We start from the raw sequence: 20,576 nt of genomic DNA, 5'->3' as shown, positions 1-20,576 counted from the left end.
GCTCAGATGCGCTCACCTCTCAAGGCATTTAGTGCTTTAACTATAATCTTCTCCTGCAACATCACACCGTTAGAGTTCCTCTCTCGGTTCTTTTGTTTCTGTTTTGTGTGTGTGTGTGCAGAGTGGGAGAGTAAAATGTACATTAATAACACATACCAATAACATCCCAGAAATTTATTCCATGATCTGTTCCAGTCAATCTTCACCTCGCATTGGGCAACCACTGTTCTGATAACTATCACCATAGATGAATTTCCCTGTTTTTGGACATCATACAATCGGAATAATGAAGAATGTAGGCTTTTATATCTTGCTTCTTTTGCTCGACATAATACTGTTTAGATTAACCCATGTTGTTGTGTATCTGTAACTTTTACTGATGAGTCATATTGACAATTAACAATTGTTTTATCCATTCCTCTCTTGAGGGACCTTTGGGCTGTCTAGGCTACTATAACTAACCCTGCTCTGGACAATTCTTGCACAAATTTTTTTGTGCACATATGTTTCATCTTCATTTCACTGCAGGTCAAAAAATGGAATATGTTTAATTGTATAAGAAACTACCAAATAGCAGTGACTGTACCATTTTTCATTCTCATCAAAGCAGGTACTTTACTTCTTTGCCAAATAGATTATCAGCCATTTTGATTCTAGTGATGCAAAAAGTGGGTAAGATAGTACTTGGCATAAAATTACCCTGGAGAGGGACGAGCAATTGTTATTATAAGATTAAGTGCTCACACACTTTAAATAAAGGGCATCTGCGTTTCTTCTTTCCTATAACCATACTGCACTCCTCTTTGTGGTCTAATCCCTTCAAAAAACACCTTATAATAACCCCCACTATTGACCATACATCTTTTTAAGTACTATTATGTTTAAAAAGATGTTCGTAAGTATTGTCGCGGTTTTATAAAGAGGACAGGGCTGAGGCATCGCCAAGACTTCTCAGGTAAACAGCAAATAAACAGCGCAGGGTCTTCTTTCTCCTGCTGCTGCCTGCCTGATCTCTCCGCGATGCCTGGAGGTATGTATTCGCTTTAGAGGGGCAGTGCCCTTCTGACAGCCAATCAGCAGGTCCTGACGAGCAGCACCTTTTCCAGTCCGAGAATCTGGGTGTCCCTGGACACCCAGCTTCTTGTGCGGCGCGCTCAGGCGCTGAGGCCGGAACCGGGCCAGGCACGTGCTGGGCTCCGGGCGGCGCGCCGTCGCACCTGCTCCTGGGCGAGCCAAGCGGAGACGCGCTTCTTTCAGCAGCGCCTGCACCCCAAATGCTCCTCTCAGTCCCACGTTTTTCTCCGCCCCCTGCCCACGCTTAATTAATCATCTCGTCCAGGTGCCTCGGCACTGGCCTCCTCGCTGGTGCGCGGGGCTGGGCGGGGAAAGGGGCGCCCGGCCTGCGGAGAGACTGGGTGCGCCCTGGCTGGCGCGGCGCCGGAGCGTCCGGGATGCCTGAGAACGGCTCCTTCGCCAACTGCTGCGAGGCGGGCGGCCGGGCCGAGAGCCCCCGCTGGACTGGCGCGGGCGGCGCGCGGCCCTCCGGGGCGCCCCGGCCTCCCTGGGTGGCTCCCGCGCTGTCCGCGGTGCTCGTCGTCACCACCGCCGTGGACATCGTGGGCAACCTCCTGGTCATCCTCTCGGTGCTGGGCAACCGCAAGCTCCGGAACGCAGGTGAGCGCTGCGCCCGCCGCCGCGTCGGCCGCTCCCGGGGGCCGCGTCTCTGGTCTAACACTCACCGCGCAGTCGGCCGCCCGGTCTGTCCTCCGCTCCCCGCGCCGCCTTCCCTTCTCTCAACAAGTCCCCCAGGTTTGGTCTTGAACCCCAAATTAGGTTGAGTTTGCTGCCTTTCCCCAGCGTGTGGCTCTTGGAAACGCTCCGGGAAGCACTTGGCGCATCAGTGCCGGCGTAAATCGGGTGAAGTTTTTCTCGCGCGCTTCTTGGCAGAGCAGGGAGCTGTGAAAATAGGAGCGTCTGAAAGTCAAAGCTGTCCAAGGCGCTCCAATTCTTGCAGATTTGGATGGTGCCCCTCCGTGGGCACAGGAATCTCGTCGTCAACACCTCCCTCCCCTGCCACGCACAGTGGTTCACGCAGCACGTGCTTGGAGAATACTGAGACAATGAGTAAATTAGTGGAAACGCTCTAGAGAGATTTGGTCCGATACTTAGCTCCTCATCTTGTTTCCAAACAAGAGTGCAAAGGCAGCCGTCAGCAGCCTCTACTTGGTCAGAATTGCATTGTTTTCAAATAACCCCCGTGTTTAATGAAGACAGGGAATTCGTAGGACTAAACGAAGATTGAAATAATAATTTGGCAAAATAGTGTTGCAATCCTATTTCTCCCTTTCGATACACTCGTTTCAACTTTCTCATGTGTAGGTGTGCCAGGGAACAAAACCGGAGGGAGGGAGTCTCTGAACTCTGACCCCGAGGGTCATCAGAGCATGCTGACCATTCTAGCTTTTGGAGAAGCTCAGTGACCCGTTTGTCCATTTGTCGTTTCCCTGTTTGGGCCTTAGGGGCAACTCAAATGTTAGAGTGAATTAAAATGAAAAGATAGCAGAAAACCAATCAGATAACTTATTCATGCTTTTCTAAGGAGGCAGACCATTCAGAAAGGCTATTTCTAGTACATTGTTATAAACACTTTATGTGACCCAGTGACTCCCAAGCTTTTTTATCTAAAAGAACAAACAAAAATGTGGGCTTCTATCTGTAATATTGGAAACCACATTTGAAGTAATTGTATGGTGACAGATGGTAACTATTTATAGGGATCATTTTGAAATGTATAGAAGTATTGAATCCCTCTGTTGTGCCCTAGGAACTAACATATTGTTATAGGTTAGTTATACTTCAAAAACAAACTCAGAAAAAGAGGTCAGATTTGTAGAGCCAGAGGCAAGAGTTGAGGGCAGAGGAAACTGGATTAAGGCAATCTAAAGGCACAGATGACCACTTCTAAGATAAATAAGTAGTTGGGATGCGCATGGTAAATATAACTCTGCTGTATGTCACATGACAGTTGTTGAGAGTAAATCCTAAGAGTTCTCATCACAAGTACATTTTTTTTTCTGTTTCTTTTTGCATCTGTTTGAGATGATGGATGTTCACTAAACTTATTGTGGTAATCTTTTCATGGTGTATGTAAATCAAATCATCTTGCTTTGCTCCTTAAATATACCGTGCTGGGTCTCAATTACATGTCAGTTAAACTGGAAGGAAAGGAAAAGTTAAACTTTCTAACTCAGTCATTTCAGTGGTGGTGACTTTTATTATCTGCAATAACTTTTTCAAGATATTGTTGTGTCCTTGGAATAGAGGCTTATCTTCTAGGAAAGAGCCAGTTAAAATCATTTTGATCATATTGTCTTTTGTAGCAGCCACAAGGATTCATTTCCTGCCCAGGGAAGCAGGGCTTCTCTCCCAGATTAACCAGGTGTTTAGAGGAGCCTTTGTGGGCTTCCTCCGTTGGGCGAGGTGCCTGGGGCAGGGTGCTGTTTCCTTTGCCTGAAGGAGGCAAGCTTCTTCTCCCCTCCTCCATCCGCAGGCAGGCTGGCCTCTTCTTCTCTCCTAGTGAAGTTCACAGAGACCTTATTGCTTTGAGAGTATGGCTGGGGTAGGTAATGAGCGTGTTAAAAACACTAGCACTCCCTGCGTTCATCCTCCCTGTGTCTTGGTGAATCTGCTACAGCCCAGCACCAGAAAAAAGAATTTAATACCATATCTGTGCATGAAAGTGACAGTAGCTCCGGCGTATCCGAGTCTTTGCGACCCTACAGACTATACAGTCCGTGGTGTTCTCCAGGCCAGAATACTGGAGTGGGTAGCCGTTCCCTTCAGGGGATCTTCCTATTTCTGACAGTTTCCTGCCCCAGTCACGCAACTTAACCAGTTTTTATTTGACTCTTGGCTTTATTGCTAATGGTCATGAAAAAGCATTTGGCAGACTGAGATTTCACAAGACACCCGAACACCTACAGCACTTTGAATAGTCAGCACCCCTTCTACTATTCATTGGCTTCCCTGGTAGCTCAGCTGGTAAAGAATCCACCTGCAGTGTGGGAGACCTGGGTTTGACCTGGCTTGGGAATATCCCCTGGAGAAGGGAACGGCCACCCATTCCAGTATTCTTGCCTGCAGAATTCCATAGACAGAGGAGCCTGGCAGGTTAGAGTCCACGGGATCACAAAGAGTCAGACGTCACTGAGCAACTGACATGCACACACACCTATATATAATTTATATATAATTTAAAGGAGTCGACACGACTGAGCGACTTTCACTGCTATTCGTCAGGTTTTCCTCTTACTGAAGAGTTTGGAGTTACTTTAAGAAACATCTTGGACCTTTCTGTAATTGAGTCTAGTTCTTTAATTCATCCGTATTAAGAAAACAGGGCTGTAATAATGAGAACATGTACATTTACAATAACTCAGGCACACAGCACACATTAAAGTCACAACCGCATTCTTAGCAGGTGTCATTATCCTCTACTTGACTATTATAAACTCAGTTTCTCTGTCTGGCAGATTCTTATTGTTAATAACAGGGATGTTCCATAGCAGTGTAGATGGTTAGATTGACTGTGCTTTTGTGGGCACGGGGGACTCCCCTGTCTGCGACTTCTGTGCTCATGCCTTGGGCTAACTTTCTCAGAGATGGCGCTAGAGCGTGGCAGACAGGAAGGGAGGGAGGCAGATGCAGAGAACTGCGCCACTTAGAAGGTAAGGTCAGGAGTCTGTTTCCCTCCCTGTTGCGCTTCCGAGCCTTACTCCTTGTATGGCGCGGGCGGCGTCTCCACTTCCCCGCGTGCTCCCTGGGGACCCTCCGCACCCCAGGCTCTCCCGGAGCTCTGGGGACTTCTCCCGGTGCCCGCCCCTGCTGTCCGTCCCCTGTCCAGGCCTCGCCAACATCCACCCCTGTATTTTCTGTTTTCCTCTCCTGCTTTTACAGAACCTTCCTCCATCACCTTCCTTCTTTCTCGCTGTGTTTTCAATTTCTCTTTCCCTTTAGCCCCTCTCCCCACCCCACACACTGGGGATCCTTTGATTAAAAGAAAAAGTAATCTTTCCTTGGTCTTATGTGTCCTTCTAGCTTCATGACTCCTTTTTCCTTTTCAGCAGACCTCTGACTCACGGTTTATATCCATTAATCACTCATTGCTCCCCATTTCCCCGAGCCCCCTGGGCCTGCCCTCCTGGGAGATGCCCTGTGCTGTGTTCTGCTGGGGGCCGCGCCCTCCCTCGGCTCACCTGATGCTAGTTCCTGAGCCTCCTTCCTCTCTTCATCTTCGAGACACCCGATCCCTGAGAGTCGTCCCTGGTTCCTTTGTTCCCCAAGTCCCCCTGATTTTGGTCTCACAGTATCTCTACATGCCCCAGTCCACACTCTTATCCTCCCCTAAGCAAGCCATGTCCCTGGTCCCCAGACAGCGTTCCCCGCGCCTGCGCCCTCCCTGTCGCCATGGCCAGGCGCACCCCTGCGTCCAGGGACCACTTCCTGCGCCTACAGAATGGGGCCCGGCCCCCCCGGCACAAGCCTGCGGGACTCCCCAGGGCCACAGCCCCAGCTCTCTGCTCCGGCTCACAGAGACGGGAGCCGCTGCCGCCCGCTCCCGGCCTGTGTTCTCTGATGTTCTCTCTTCATCTCGGGAAGCTCCCCTGCCTCTTTTTGGCTAGAGAATATCTCCCTCAAATCCCTTACTACCATGGCGGTAAGCAGTTAAAATCCTGAGCTCGGGTTCGATCCCTGGTCAGGGAGGATCCCATATGCTGTAAGGCTCAGCCAAAAAATGGAGGCTCCTTCAGGCTCTAAGAATTGCACACCAGCTGCAGACCTCAAGGTCGCTCAGTTGGTAAAGAATCTGCCTGTAATGCAGGAGACCCAGGTTCGATTCCTGGATCGGGAAGATCCACTGGGGAAGGGAGAGGCTACCCATTCCAGTATTCTTGAGCTTTCCTGGTGGCTCAGCGGGTAAAGAATCTGCCTGCAATGCAGGAGACCTGGGTTCGATCCCTCCGTTGGGAGGATGCCCTGGAGAAGGGAAAGGCTACCCACTCGAGGATTCTGGCCTGGAGAATTCCGTGGACTGTATAGTCCCAGGGTCGAAAAGAGTCGGACTCAACTGAGCCACTTTCACTTTCTTTTTGCAGACCTCAAAGTCAAATTTGACTAGGAAAAGTAGCCAACATAGAGGTAGACTGTCTTCTCCCAAGACACTAGCTCAACCCCTTCCTCAGCCCTCCTGCTGGTTGTTGGCTCTATAGTTAATATCATAAAAGGCGTGGTTACTGTCTCCCCCCACGACCCCGCCCAGTCCACACAGCACTTCCCTTGCAGTGCCACTCTGAGTTTTTTCTCTCTCCACAGGACTGTGAAATCATTAAGAGCAGAGACTTTTATTCCGTTTCTGAAACTTAATCTAGGTCTGCTGAAACAAATTGAAATGGACAAAATAATCAAGAAAGCAGTGAGATAGGAGGTATTAATTTTGCTTCATGAGGTGAGGTATACTCAGCACCACTCACACCATCAGTATGAACCTCAGGGACCTGAATTGCCATGAGCACTAAAAGCCCAAAGTATATCTCATTCTTGTCCTCAAAAGCTGACTGGCACCTTCTCTAGAGTGTACTGACCCCTGTTGTTCCTCTGTGGCCAGCCGGCTCCCTAAAATTGTGCCCCAGTGACTCCTTGGGGAGTTTGTTTTTTAAATTTTTATCAGTGTTTGTTGATGTTGTTCAGTCACTAAGGTGTGTCCAGCTCTTTGTGACCCCATGGACTGCAACACTCCAGGCTTCTCTGTCCTTCACTATCTCCCACAGTGTGTTCAAACCCATGTCCATTGTGTTGGTGATGCCTCCAACCGTCTCATCCTCTGTCGTCCCCTTCTCTCCCGCCTTCAGTCTTTCCAAGCATCAAGGTCTTCTCCAACGGGTCTTCCCCAAAGTCAGCTCTTCACATCAGGTGGCCAAAGTATCGGAGTTTCAGCTTCAGCATCAGTCCTTCCAATGAATATTCGGACTGATTTCTTTTGAAATGGACTGGTTTGATCTCCTTGCAGTCCAAGGGACTCTCAAGAGTCTTCTCCAACTATTTGAGTATAGTTAATTTACAGCGTTGTGTTAGTTTCAGGGGGAGAGCAAAGTGAGTCAGTTATACGTATACATGCATTCGCTCTTTTTGAGATTCTTTCCCATCCACGCCATTGCAGAGTACTGAGTAGAGTCCCGTATGCTCTACAGCAGGTTCTTACCAGTTATCTGTTTTATATATAGTAATGTGTATGTGCCTCTTGCCCATTCTGGCTTGAGGCTACTCACTGTAAACCGCCTATAAAATGGAGCCTCCGGTCATTACCCTGCACCATCCAGACTGCCAGCCACACAGAAAAGAGCTGAGAGAAACGTGTCCTTACTGTAATGCAGAGAGAGTCTCCATCAGCTAGCGGAAGGCACCAAGGCATCCATGGTTCCTGGCCTACCGGCACAGGGATCCTAGTTTCCCAGGTAATGATCAGGAGCCACTGCCTGGTAATGGATTCTTATTCTGCAGGTGCATTAAGAGGCTGTCGGGGAGGTGTTGTTAGTGAGTGGAGGTATGGCCATACCTAGGGCATTCTTGTAATTTGTAAGGAAGAAGGATGTGGAATATCTGACGTTGGGATTACCCAGAAAGACGTGGAGTGCTTGCTGAATACCCAGGTCCTTGTCTGGAATGCACTCTGTCGCTTGGACGCCCAGCAGTGAGCAGGGTCTGCATCATCTCTCACCCAGAACCACTGGCTGTACTGCAGACTTCCTGGGGGGATTTCAGCCTGGCCCTGTTGGCATCCCCCGTTAGATTAGAGCAGATCCTGAATTGAGGAGGTATATGGTGATTTATTTACACATCACAGGCTGACCCTGAACTAAAGCTTCTGAAGGGCCTGGAGGAAATGTTTAACGGGCCCACAGCCCCCGCCATCCAGGCGTTACCAGGTAAGTGGCCCTGCCTCAGCCAGGCTTTATCCACCATCAAGCACTCCTGGAGACATCCCTTGGTGGCAAGCATCTTCTGAGCTGCTGAGCCTTCAGGCTTTGGAGGGCTTCTTATCAGCTGAAAACCAAACTGTGCTTCATTAGACTCCTTCTCTATGTTGCCTGAGCCTTCCAACTTCACATTTTAGCTCTAAGTATTTTCTCTTTACTGAGAAAAAATAGAAGCATTTTAAATCTCTTAATTATGTCTTTCAGCCAAATAGCCAGAAAGCTCATAATCCTTGATAATTGCCCCCTTGGAGTCCTCAGTGTCCCCAAGTGTGAACATTTTCATGTTAGACTGCCTTTTTTTGCTCCCCACAAAGTTTGGTGTCTGTATTTAGCATGATATGCTGCAAAACTCAGAAAATCCTGTGCCCTATTCTGTCTTACAGTTTAAGATACTGATGGCTGAAAGAGGAAAACTTAGGGTGTTAAGTCCCGGTTCTGAGGGAGTTTACGCTTTAGAAGCAATGTCCTAACTTCACCATTCTCATGCTATAGGACTTCTCACATCTTACCTCCCAGGGAGCCTAGTCCAGTATTATGAGCCTCTTTCTTGTTCTTTGTAATAATGATATCAAGTTGTCATAATTTTATGTAATTATAATAATATATGACTGATAATATAAATAATAATGCAGGTGATAATAATATAAAAATCCCAATAATAGGTAATAGCTAAGATTGTTAGACTAAGGCTAAGATGTGAAGAGGGCTGAACGCCGAAGAATTGATGCTTTTGAACTGTGGTGTTGGAGAAGACTCTTGAGAGTCCCTTGGACTGCAAGGAGATCCAACCAGTCCATTCTGAAGGAGATCAACCTTGGGATTTCTTTGGAAGGAATGATGCTAAAGCTGAAACTCCAGTACTTTGACCAACTCATGCGAAGTGTTGACTCATTGGAAAAGACTGTGATGCCGGGAGGGATGGGGGGGCAGGAGGAGAAGGGGACGACAGAGGATGAGATGGTTGGATGGCATCACGGACTCGATGGACGTGAGTCTGGGTGAACTCCGGGAGTTGGTGATGGACAGGGAGGCCTGGCATGCTGCGATTCATGGGGTCGCAAAGAGTCGGACATGACTGAGCGACTGAACGGAACTGAAGATTGTTATACACAGGCTTAGCAGATGCAAACTGTTATATATAGAATGGATAAACAACAAGGCCTTCCTGTGTAACACGGAGGATTATGTTCAATATCCTAAGATTAAACCATAATGAAAAGGAATATAAGAAAAGTAGGTGTATACATGTATAACTGAATCACTTTGCTGTACAGCAGAAATCAACACAACACTGTAAATCAGCACATCATTGCAAATTAAAAAAAAAAAGACTACTATGTGCTTATTATGTGTCAGATAGAAGCCTCTCTCATCTAAAAGAGAGAAAAAGAAAAAAATCTTCCACAGTCTCTCTATCAAAGGATAGCCCTTTCCAAGCACCAGTTCGTTTCCCTCCTCTTGAAGGCAAAGCAGATTAGGAGGGTGGCCTCCAGTGCAGAAGCGTGTTCTCCAGCACTCACTAGGCTCGCCCTTGCTCACCTTGCTGGTCTCCTAGCTGGCAGGTGAGAGGGCACTGTTTTGCACTTTCTCACTCTTGTGATGACCAAAAACTCCACACCGTTAATCCCTTTGACGTTTCTTTTTCCTGATTTCCTCTTGTTTCTCTTCTTGTTTTTTGGTGTTTTTTTTTTTTTTTTTTAATACCTCCCCTCTTTCTCTGTTCACATATTCTGGGTGCTAATGTCTTGATCTGTAAAATGGAATCAGCTGATCCATCATAAAATCAGCCATGAAGGATTCCTGTGAAAGACAATTGAGTCAGTTAGTGTGAGTGCATATTGTAACCATTAATGTGCTATACCGATTGTTTTCTTGTGGTTATGTGTGTTAGTGGCTCAGTCACATCGGGCTCTTTGTGACCCCAGGGACCCCGCCAGGGTCCTCCCTTCCTGGGATTCTCCAGGCAAGCATACTGGAGTGGGTTGCCATTCCCTTCTCCAGGGGATCTTCCCGACTCAGGAATTGAACCCGGGTCTCCTACATTGTAGGCAGATTCTTTACCATCTGAGCCACCAGTTCAGTTCAGTTCACTTCAGTCACTCAGTCGTGTCCGACTCTTTGCGACCCCATGAATCACAGCACGCCAGGCCTCCCTGTCCATCACCAACTCCCGGAGTTCACTCAGACTCACGTCCATCGAGTCCATGATGCCATCCAGCCATCTCATCCTCTGTCGTCCCCTTCTCCTCCTGCCCCCAATCCCTCCCAGCATCAGAGTCTTTTCCAATGCTTCAGCTTTAGCATCATTCCTTCCAAAGAAATCCCAGGGTTGATATCCTTCAGAATGGACTGGTTGGATCTCCTTGCAGTCCAAGGGACTCTCAAGAGTCTTCTCCAACACCACAGTTCAAAAGCATCAATCTTTGGTGCTCAGCTTTCTTCACAGTCCAACTCTCACATCCATACATGACTACTGGAAAAACCATAGCCTTGACTATACGGACCTTAGTCGGCAAAGTAATGTCTCTGCTTTTGAATATGCTATCTAGGTTGGTCATAACTTTTCTTCCAAGGAGTAAGCGTCTTTTAATTTCATGGCTGCAGTCACCATCTGCAGTGATTTTGGAGCCCCCCAAAAATAAAGTCTAATGCTGTTTCTACTGTTTCCCCATCTATTTCCCATGAAGTGATGGGACTGGATGCCATGATCTTCGTTTTCTGAATGTTGAGCTTTAAGCCAACTTGTTCACTCTCCTCTTTCACTTCTATCAAGAGGCTTTTGAGTTCCTCTTCACTTTCTGCCATAAGGGTGGTGTCATCTGCATATCTGAGGTTATTGATATTTCTCCCGGCAATCTTGATTCTAACTTGTGTTTCTTCCACTCCAGCGTTTCTCATGATGTACTCTGCATGGAAGTTAAATAAGCAAGGTGACAATATACAGCCTTGACGCACTCCTTTTCCTATTGGGAACCCGTCTGTTGTTCCATGTCCAGTTCTAACTGTTGCTTCCTGACCTGCATATAGGTTTCTCAAGAGGCAGGTTAGGTGGTCTGGTATTCCCATCTCTTTCAGAATTTTCCACAGTTTCTTGTGATCCACACAGTCAAAGGCTTTGGCATAGTCAATAAAGCAGAAATAGATGTTTTTCTGGAACTCTCTTGCTTTTTCCATGATCCAGTGGATGTTGGCAATTTGATCTCTGGTTCCTCTGCCTTTTGTAAAACCAGCTTGAACATCAGGGAGTTCATGATTCACATATTGCTGAAGCCTGGCTTGGAGAATTTTGAGCATTACTTTACTAGCATGTGAGATGAGTGCAATTGTGAGGTAGTTTGAGCATTCTTTGGCATTGCCTTTCTTTGGAATTGGAATGAAAACTGACCTTTCCAGTCCTGTGGCCACTGCTGAGTTTTCCAAATTTGCTGGCATATTGAGTGCAGCACCTTCATAGTATCATCTTTCAGGATTTGAAACAGCTCAACTGGAATTCCATCACCTCCACTAGCTTTGTTCATAGTGATGCTTTCTAAGGCCCACTTGACTTCACATTCCAAGATGTCTGGCTCTATATTAGTGATCACACCATTGTGATTATCTGGGTCGTGAAGATCTTTTTTGTACAGTTCTTCTGTGTATTCTTGCCACTTCTTCTTAATATATTCTGCTTCTGTTAGGTCCATACCATTTCTGTCCTTTATCGAGCCCATCTTTGCATGAAATGTTCCCTTGGTATCTCTAATTTTCTTGAAGAGATCTCTAGTCTTACCCATTCTGTTCGTTTCCTCTATTTCTTTGCATTGATCGCTGAAGAAGGCTTTCTTATCTCTTCCTGCTATTCTTTGGAACACTGCATTCAGATGCTTATATCTTTCCTTTTCTCCTTTGCTTTTTGCCTCTCTTCTTTTCACAGCTATTTGTAAGGCCTCCCCAGACAGCCATATTGCTTTTTTGCATTTCTTTTCCATGGGGATGCTCTTGATCCCTGTCTCCTGTACAATGTCACGAACCTCATTCCATAGTTCATCAGGCACTCTATCTATCAGATCTAGGCCCTTAAATCTATTTCTCACTTGCAATGTATAATCATAAGGGATTTGATTTAGGTCATACCTGAATGGTCTAGCGGTTTTCCCTGCTTTCTTCAATTTGAATCTGAATTTGCTAATAAGGAGTTCATGATCTGAGCCACAGTAAGCTCCTGGTCTTGTTTTTGTTGAGTGTGTAGAGCTTCTCCATCTTTGGATGCAAAGAATATAATCAATCTGATTTTGGTGTTGACCATCTGGTGATGTCCATGTGTAGAGTCTTCTCTTGTGTTGTTGGAAGAGGTTGTTTGCTATGACCAGTGCATTTTCTTGGCAAAACTCTATTAGTCTTTGCCCTGCTTCATTCCGCATTCCAAGGCCAAATTTGTCTGTTACTCCAGGTGTTTCTTGACTTCCTACTTTTGCATTCCAGTCCCCTATAATGAAAAAGACATCCTTTTTGGGTGTTAATTCTAAAAGGTCTTGTAGGTCTTCATAAAACCATTCAACTTCAGTTTCTTCAGCATTACTGGTTGGGGCATAAACTTGGATAACTGTGATATTGAATGGTTTGCCTTGGAGACGAACAGAGATCATTCTGTCGTTTTTGAGATTGCATCCAGGTACTGCATTTCGGACTCTTTTGTTGACCATGATGGCTACTCCATTTCTTCTGAGGGATTCCTGCCCGAGTAGTAGATATAATGGTCGTCTGAGTCAAATTCACTCATTCCAGTCCATTTTAGTTTGCTGATTCCTAAAATGTTGACGTTCACCCTTGCCTTCTCTTGTTTGACCACTTCCAATTTGCCTTGATTCATGGACCTGACATTCCAGGTTCCTATGCAATATTGCTCTTAACAGCATCGGATCTTGTTTCTATCACCAATCACATCCACAGCTGGGTATTGTTTTTGCTTTTGCTCCATCCCTTCATTCTTTCTGGAGTTATTTCTCCTCTGATCTCCAGTAGCAAATTGGGCACCTAATGACCTGAGGAGTTCCTCTTTTGGTATCCTATCATTTTTCCTTTTCATACCGTTCATGGGGTTTTCAAGGCAAGAATACTGAAGTGGCTTGCCATTCCCTCCCCAGTTGACTGCATTCTGTCAGACCTCTCCACCATGACCCATCCGTCTTGGGTTGCCCTGCAGGCATGGCTTGGTTTCATTGAGTTAGACAAGGCTGTGATCCTAGTGTGATTAGATTGACTAGTTTTCTGTGAGTATGGTTTCAGTGTGTCTGCCCTCTGATGCCCTCTTGCAACACCTACCATCTTACTTGGATTTCTCTTACCTTGGGCTTGGGGTATCTCTTCATGGCTGCTCTAGCAAAGCACAGCAGCTGCGCCTTACCTTGGACGAGGGGTATCTCCTTACTGCCGCTGTTCCTGACCTTCAACGTGGGATAGCTCCTCTAGGCTCTGCTGTGCCTTTGCAGCCACCGCCTCTTGGGTTGCTCCTCCCTGCTGCCGGCCCTGGCCTTGGGCGTGGGTGGCTCCTCCCAGCTGCCACCCCTTGCCTCGGGTTCAGGGTAGCTCCTCAGGGTCACTGCCCCTGGCCTCGGGTGCAAGGTGGCTTCTCTGGGCCACCCCTGACCTCGGACGCAGGGTGTCTCCTCCCGGCCACCACTGGCCTTTGATGCAGGATAGCTCCTCTCGGCCATTCCTGCGCCATCGCAGCCTGGCACTCTAGGCCGCTGCCCTTGACCTCGGAAGTGCGGTAGCTCCTCTCGGCCTTGCTTAGTGCGCCGGCTCGCAGCCGCCTGGGAGCCACCAGGGAAGCCTTCTTGTTATAACCAAGTCTAATTAAAGTATAAAATGCTTCCATAAGAGTTTCCAAGCAATGCTTTGATGGTTATGATATAAGATTTTGTGGTAAGCATCTTATAGAGCTTCCCAGGTGGCCGAGTGGTAAAGAATCCACCTGCCAAGCAGGAGACACAGGTTTGATCCTGATCCCTGGGTTAGGAAGATCCCCTGAAGAAGGAAATGGCAACCCACTCCAGTATTCTTGCCTGGAGAATTCCATGGACAGAGGAAGCTGGTGGGCTACAGTCCATGGGGTCACAAAGAGTCAGATATGACTGTGCCACTGAGCACAGCAAAGCAATAATCACTTTAGTTACTAAGTTGATGCTTGTGCTCTTAAATATATTTTTAAGTGGTTAAAATATCTCCATCTTATTTTTGCATATGCTATTTGCTTGCTAAGTGTAAGTTAAAATTATGTTAGATTTCAACTGAGCCCTTGTATGATTTACCGACACAATCCAGGGTTTTCATAATTTAATTTTGGAAGAAAACAATGTTCACCCTCAAAGAATTTGGGGATTAATTAGGAACTCTGTTTGTTGTTCAGTCTCTAAGTTGTGTCTGACTGTTTTTTTGACCCCATGGACTGTAGCCTGCCAGGCTTCTCTGCCCATGGGATTTTCCCAGGAAAGAATACTAGAGTGGGTTGTCATGCCCTCTTTGAGGGGATCATCCCAGCCCAGGGATGGAACCTGGGTGTCCTGCACTGGTAGGCAGATTCTGTAACACTGACCCACCAGGGAAGCCCAATTAGGATCTTATGTTAATATGAAAGGACATTGTTTTAGTATTTGTGAAGAAGTCACATTTTTAATAAATTACCTACTCAGTTATTTCAAATGCCTATCCCTGAATATAACTAAAAAGAATATCTCACATTTGTTTGAAGATTATTATTATTTCTTAAATCCTTTCCCATGCAAGATCCCATTTGAGGTAAATAACCATCCTGGGATGGAGGCAGGCCTGTAAGAAGGGCCTTTGTGATTTGTAGCTGATCCCTTGGCTGGTCGTGCTTGACCATCCTCATCCCCACCCCACTGCCCACTGCCCTCAGCCCCAGGGATGACTGGATTCTTCCCCAGTGTTCTCACCTCCTCATGCTGGTCTCCTGCCCAGCTCTCCCTCCACAAAAAGGCAGTTTCTTTGTCTCTTTCCCCAACAGCACTGTGGGCATCTCAGTGGCAGGGGCATGTCTTTCAGCCATCACTGTGCCCTACCCAAGCATGATAGGTGCTCAGTGGACACAACACACATTTTTGAGTAAGTGAGAGATGGAGGAAGACCTCAAGGCATGGGAAGTTTAACCTTGTTGGAAAGGATTACAGAGATGATAGTGTTAACTTCCCCATCATAACACTCACAGCGTCTCACTAAAAACTGTGTTTCATTAATTTACCTGGCTGCACTGGGTCTTAGTTGCAGGACGCCTCCTATCTTCGTTGAGGCATGGGGGTTCATTAGTTGCTGCACGCAGGATTTTTTTATTTACAGCATGCAAGATCTAGGTCCCTGACCAGGATCAAGCCTGGCCGCTCTGCACGGTGACCACTAGATCACCAGGGAAGTCCCATTACACCTCACTTTCATTTCATTGTCCCCTGTATGAGACCATGAGGTTTGTAAGAGGAGAAGATGCGTCATTCTTGCTTACCCCATACCCTCAGCCCCAGCGTAGTCAGAGCATCCGGCTGAGCCACCAGGGAAGCCAACAGTCAGAGCCAGTACCCAGTAAATACTCCGCAGTATTTGTTGAGCAAATGAGTCCACAACTATCTATTTCTGCATTGCTACTTTTAGCTCAAAGAGCAGAGACAATTAAAAACCAACACATTCTTCTTAGAAAACAGAGTGGACACAGGAAAGAGGGATGCAGAATTCTTACGAAGACCAGATAGCTCAACATGTGCTGGTTCTCTTCCAGATTAACACATCCCCACTGAGGACTAGATTTCCTGAAAAAGGAAAAGTAGGCCGAGAGGGAGGGGACCGTGGTGGCTGTGTATGTGGAAGGATGTGCTTTGTGTATGAATACTGGAAGGAGTTCCATCCATATTAATACAAAACCCTGTTGTGAAGGTCTGTCTCCACTAACATGCCCGGTCTGATGGAGGCCGACGAAAATAAGTCACACCAAGGCTTGTGAGATAAATGCTCGTTAGAGGCCTGTGCCTGGGGTGATGAGCAGCACTGTGTGTCCTGCTCGATTTCTCACCTGTCTGTAGAAAATGGGACTGGAGAACTCAGCCTCCCCTTGACTCTCCTCTAGACAGGGCCTGGCTTCTTAGAGATGGGAAACACGGCAAGAATTTTATTCCTCTAATTTGGAATTTTGTCAAGAAAGTCTGGAGACGATAGGATGTCTGGGCAGATGGATCTACAGCAGGAACTGGTTGATTTCAGCCTTTTAGGAACAGCCAGAGTAATGGGGAAGAGTAATTGAATCACTTTGCACGTGGAGCCGAATGTGTTCTACCCACTGTTTACAGGCTGTTTGCCGCCTCTGGGGCGTTATTCTGGGCTGGGCCAGGTTAACACCGCACAGCTTGACTTGCTTCCTGAGAAACAGCGGGCTGAGCCGCACCTGCTCCCAGCCGCTCGAGCCTTTGTCCGCCCGTGCTTGCAAGGGCTGGAAGCTCCTTTGCCACCCTGCCAGGAGGCCGTGGGCCCTGCGGAGGCTAGCATCCCCACATTGGAAAGAAGGGATTTTTGTCACAGAAATAGCCATGCCACGTGTGTCTGAGGAGGGGAAAAGAGGGCTCCAAAAATAAAGAACAGAACTGACAAAGCAGTCGTCACAGAGAAAAGAAGTTCAAGGACTTGGTCAAGTTAAAAAGTAACAGCACTGCGATTACCCCAGGTCACTCCAACTTCCAGTGCCCACTTCCAAATGTCAAAACAACAGTTAATTTCTTTTTTGTGTGTGCCCCACAATGGCGGCATCAGTTTACATTCCCACCAACAGTGTATTAAGGTTCTGTTCCCTTTTCGCTACATCCTCACCAACATTTGTTATTTGTGGGTTTTTTTTGGTCATAGCCATTCTGATCAGTGTCAGGTGATATCTTACTGTGGTTCTGATTTGCATTTCTCTGATGATTAGTGATGCTGAACATCTTTTCATAAGCCTGTTGGCCATCTGTGTGTGTCTTCTCTGAAAAAACATCTATTTAGGTCTTCCGCTCATTTTTTGATCAGTTCATTTGTTTTTTTTTTATATTGAGTTTATGAGCTATTTGCATTTTGGATATTAACCCCTTATCGGACATACCATTTGCAAATAGTTTCTCACATTCAATAGACTGTCCACATGATCCATCAATTCCACTGCTGGTTATATGTCTGAAAGAAAAAGAAAATACTAATTCAAAAAGATACACATGCACCCCAATGTTCATAGCAGCATTATTTGCAATTATGAAGGTGTGGAGGCGATCGACAGATGACAGATAAAGAAGATGCGGGGCATACACATGCACAGTGGGCTCTCACCCAGCCCCAACAGTGAGCGAAGCTTTGCCACGCGCAACCACTTGGATGGAACTGGGTGCCATTCGACTTGGTAGAGTAGGTCAGACAGAATGACAAGCATCGCGTGCTTCCATTTCTATGTGGAATCTAAAAATAGAACAAATAGTGACTATAACAGAAAGAAGCAGGGTCACAGATACAGAGGCAAACTCGTGGTTATCCGTGGGGTGAAGGTATGGGGGAGGGGCAGCATAGCAATAAGGGATTCAGAGAGAAAAATACTATGTGCAAAATAAACTTTAAGAATTGCACAGGGAATACAGATCATATTGTATAATAACCTTAAATGGAGTACAATCTATAAAAATACTGAATCACTATGTTGTACGCCTGAAACTAATACAATATTGTAAATCAACTCTAATTATTCCTGAGTCATCTGACAACAAATTTGAAAGAGGTAATCCCTCACTCTCTGAGACCAAGTAAGGTCTAAGTAGTAGAGTCAGAAGGGCTTCTCAAGTGGTGCTAGATGTAAAGAACCTGCCTGCCGGTGCAGGAGACATAAGAGACACTGGTTGAATCCCTGAGTCAGGAAGATCCCCTGGGGGAGGGCATGGCAACCCATTCCAGAATTCTTGCCTGGAATCCCATGGACAAAGGAGCCTGGTGGGATGCAGTCCATGGGGTCACACAGAGTCGGACACGACTGAGGTGACTTAGCATGCATATGTGGAATCAGAAACTGAAATCTACCAGTGGAGACAGAACATGGCCGAGAATTAAATGAAAAAGCAGGAGATTCCCCCACATCCCAAGCAGGTCCTGAGATGTGCCCTTCTTGCCTGTAGTACCAGCATGAAATAATTTGAGGGGGATTTTCTCCCATTAACTAAACAGAGTCCCGAAATAGTAGAATAGGAAGGAGTCTCACAGTTTACCCTAAGGCAGGGTTCTCCTCCACCATCCAACCTGTATTTGAAAGTCTCAAGAGACAGGGAAGCTCACTGCTTGGAAAGCACTTTCACATGTCCAAATGAGCTCCTTTCTATTCAGTTACACCCTGTTTCCTTCAGACCCTTCGCTGGTGGCTCAGATGGTAAAGAGTCTGCCTGCAATGCAGGCGACCTAGGTTTGATTCCTGCGTCAGGAAAATCCCCTGGAGCAGGGCTTGGCAACCCACTCCAGTATCCTTGCCTGGAGAATTCCACGTTCAGAGAGGCCTGGAGGGCTACTAGTCCGTGGGGTCGCAGAGAGTCAGACACAACTGAGTGACTAACACTTTTCCCTCAGATCCTAACTTCGCTCTGGACTCAGGAACAGTTGGGTCCTGAGAACTCCCAGGGAACTAACAAATGTCGTTTCAGTTGTTTCTGAGTGAGGTGACCTCAAGCATCTGAGGCTAAAACAGACATTTTAAGAAGCCTGCTTGTGGGTCTCCCAGCTTCCCCAGGAGTCTTCTCTGAGGTGGGGTGACAATGTGTATCTGGACAGGGAGGACTTTCTCTACCTTGTAGGTCTGTCTGTAGCTACAGGTATAGAATCTGCTTTTCCTGAGGGTCTAACTTGGCACTCCCAACTGAGTGGCTCTGAGCCCCCTTTTCCCAAATGCCCTTGGGATCAGACCTGGCTCTTCTGATTGCTGTGCCTTTTGGGTCCTTTCCTTCGGCCAGGTGCTTTGAACCCTTGAGGTGGTCACTGCAGCCTCTGCAGGGGGCCCCCAGATGCATGGTGACGGTGGCACATCGGTGTCCTGGGAGAGTCCCTCCTGGGAGGGACAGAAGCTAGAATATTCTAGAGGATGGAGATCGCAAGGTCTCCTCCTGACTCTCTCTGCCTGTTTCCCGCTCCAGGTAACCTGTTCTTGGTGAGTCTGGCGTTCGCTGACCTGGCCGTAGCCCTGTACCCCTACCCGCTGACCCTTGCGGCCATCTTCCACGACGGCTGGGCCCTGGGGGAGGCGCACTGCAAGGCCAGCGCCTTCGTGATGGGCCTGAGCGTGGTCGGCTCCGTCTTCAACATCACCGCCATCGCCGTCGACCGCTACTGCTACGTCTGCCGCAGCGTGACCTACCACCGCCTCTGCCGCAGCCGGCACGCCGCCCTCTACGTCGGCCTCGTCTGGCTGCTCACCCTGCTGGTCCTGCTGCCCAACTTCTTCGTGGGGTCCCTGGAGTACGACTCGCGCGTCTACTCGTGCACCTTCGCGCAGACGGCCAGCGCCGGGTACACGGCGGCCGTGGTGCTCGTGCACTTCCTGCTGCCCCTGGCCGTCGTGTGCTTCTGCTACCTGCACATCTGGGTGCTGGTGCTGCGCGCCCGCAGGAAGGTCAAGGCGGAGAGCAAGCCGCGCCCGGGGGCCGGTCGCGTGCGGAGCTTTCTGAGCATGTTCGTGGTCTTTGTGATCTTCGCCATCTGCTGGGCGCCGCTGAACTGCATTGGCCTCGCCGTGGCCATTGACCCCGAAGAAGTGGCTCCCCGGATCCCAGAGGGGTTGTTTGTCTCTAGCTACTTCCTGGCCTATTTCAACAGCTGCCTGAACGCCATCGTCTATGGGCTCCTGAACAAGAACTTCCGCAGGGAATACAAGAGGATCGTCTCTGCCCTCTGGAACCCGCGGCGCTGCCTGCAGAGCTCTTCCAAGGGCAGCCAGGCTGAGGGCCCGGGCAGCCAGCCTACCCCCGCTGATAGCGCCCGGGACCCTGTGCAGGCAGATAATCTCCCACCTGATGCCCGGCCGGGCCACGCACTCAGGAAATGATGGGAGAGAATCCACTCCTCGCGGGAGGTCAGCCGCCTGGGCTGTGCCAGCCAGAGGACAGCGTGCGGCTGGGGGCCTTTCACCCTGTGGACGAGAAGCCCCTCAGCACGCTGGGGTCAGGCAGCCAGGGACCCCTGCAGGTCCTGGAGGCCGCGTCCCGGCGAGAACATTGGGCCCAGCCCGCCCACAATCCGGGTGTGCCAGGCCTGGTCCCACATGGGCGAGGAAGGAGCAGAAGGCAGAGGGGCCTGGGGTGCAAGAGGCGGCCTCCTCCCCACTGCTGCCCTCCTGCTTGGGCTTCCTGCTGCTTTCGCCCCTTCTCCTGAGGGGCTGCAGGAGTCCAGGGCTCCTGTGTGAGCTAGGCTGGAAGGAGAAGCTCTGCAGGGTTAGAAGAGGGGCGCTCTGCAGGGGCCGCTCAGAGCACAGCGTCCTGCACCCCAGCCCTGCCAGGATCTTCCCTACACACGTGT

The 20,576-nt window shown here is 48.3% G+C and overlaps 1 protein-coding gene across 1 annotated transcript; it reads left to right on the top strand.

Annotated features, from left to right (window-relative positions):
- The first annotated feature begins 1,451 nt into the window (after positions 1 to 1,451).
- MTNR1B (melatonin receptor 1B) lies at positions 1,452 to 20,106 on the top strand. Its single transcript, XM_069566488.1, has 2 exons — positions 1,452 to 1,674; positions 19,199 to 20,106. The coding sequence occupies exons 1-2, from the start codon at positions 1,452 to 1,454 to the stop codon at positions 20,104 to 20,106; spliced, it is 1,131 nt and encodes a 376-aa protein (XP_069422589.1).
- Positions 20,107 to 20,576: the final 470 nt, after the last annotated feature.

The sequence above is a fragment of the Ovis canadensis genome, chromosome 21 (genome assembly GCF_042477335.2).
Source record: "Ovis canadensis isolate MfBH-ARS-UI-01 breed Bighorn chromosome 21, ARS-UI_OviCan_v2, whole genome shotgun sequence".
Lineage (NCBI taxonomy): Eukaryota > Metazoa > Chordata > Mammalia > Artiodactyla > Bovidae > Ovis > Ovis canadensis.
Note: the sequence above shows the minus strand (reverse complement) of the source record. Positions and strands in the feature narration are given on the sequence as shown.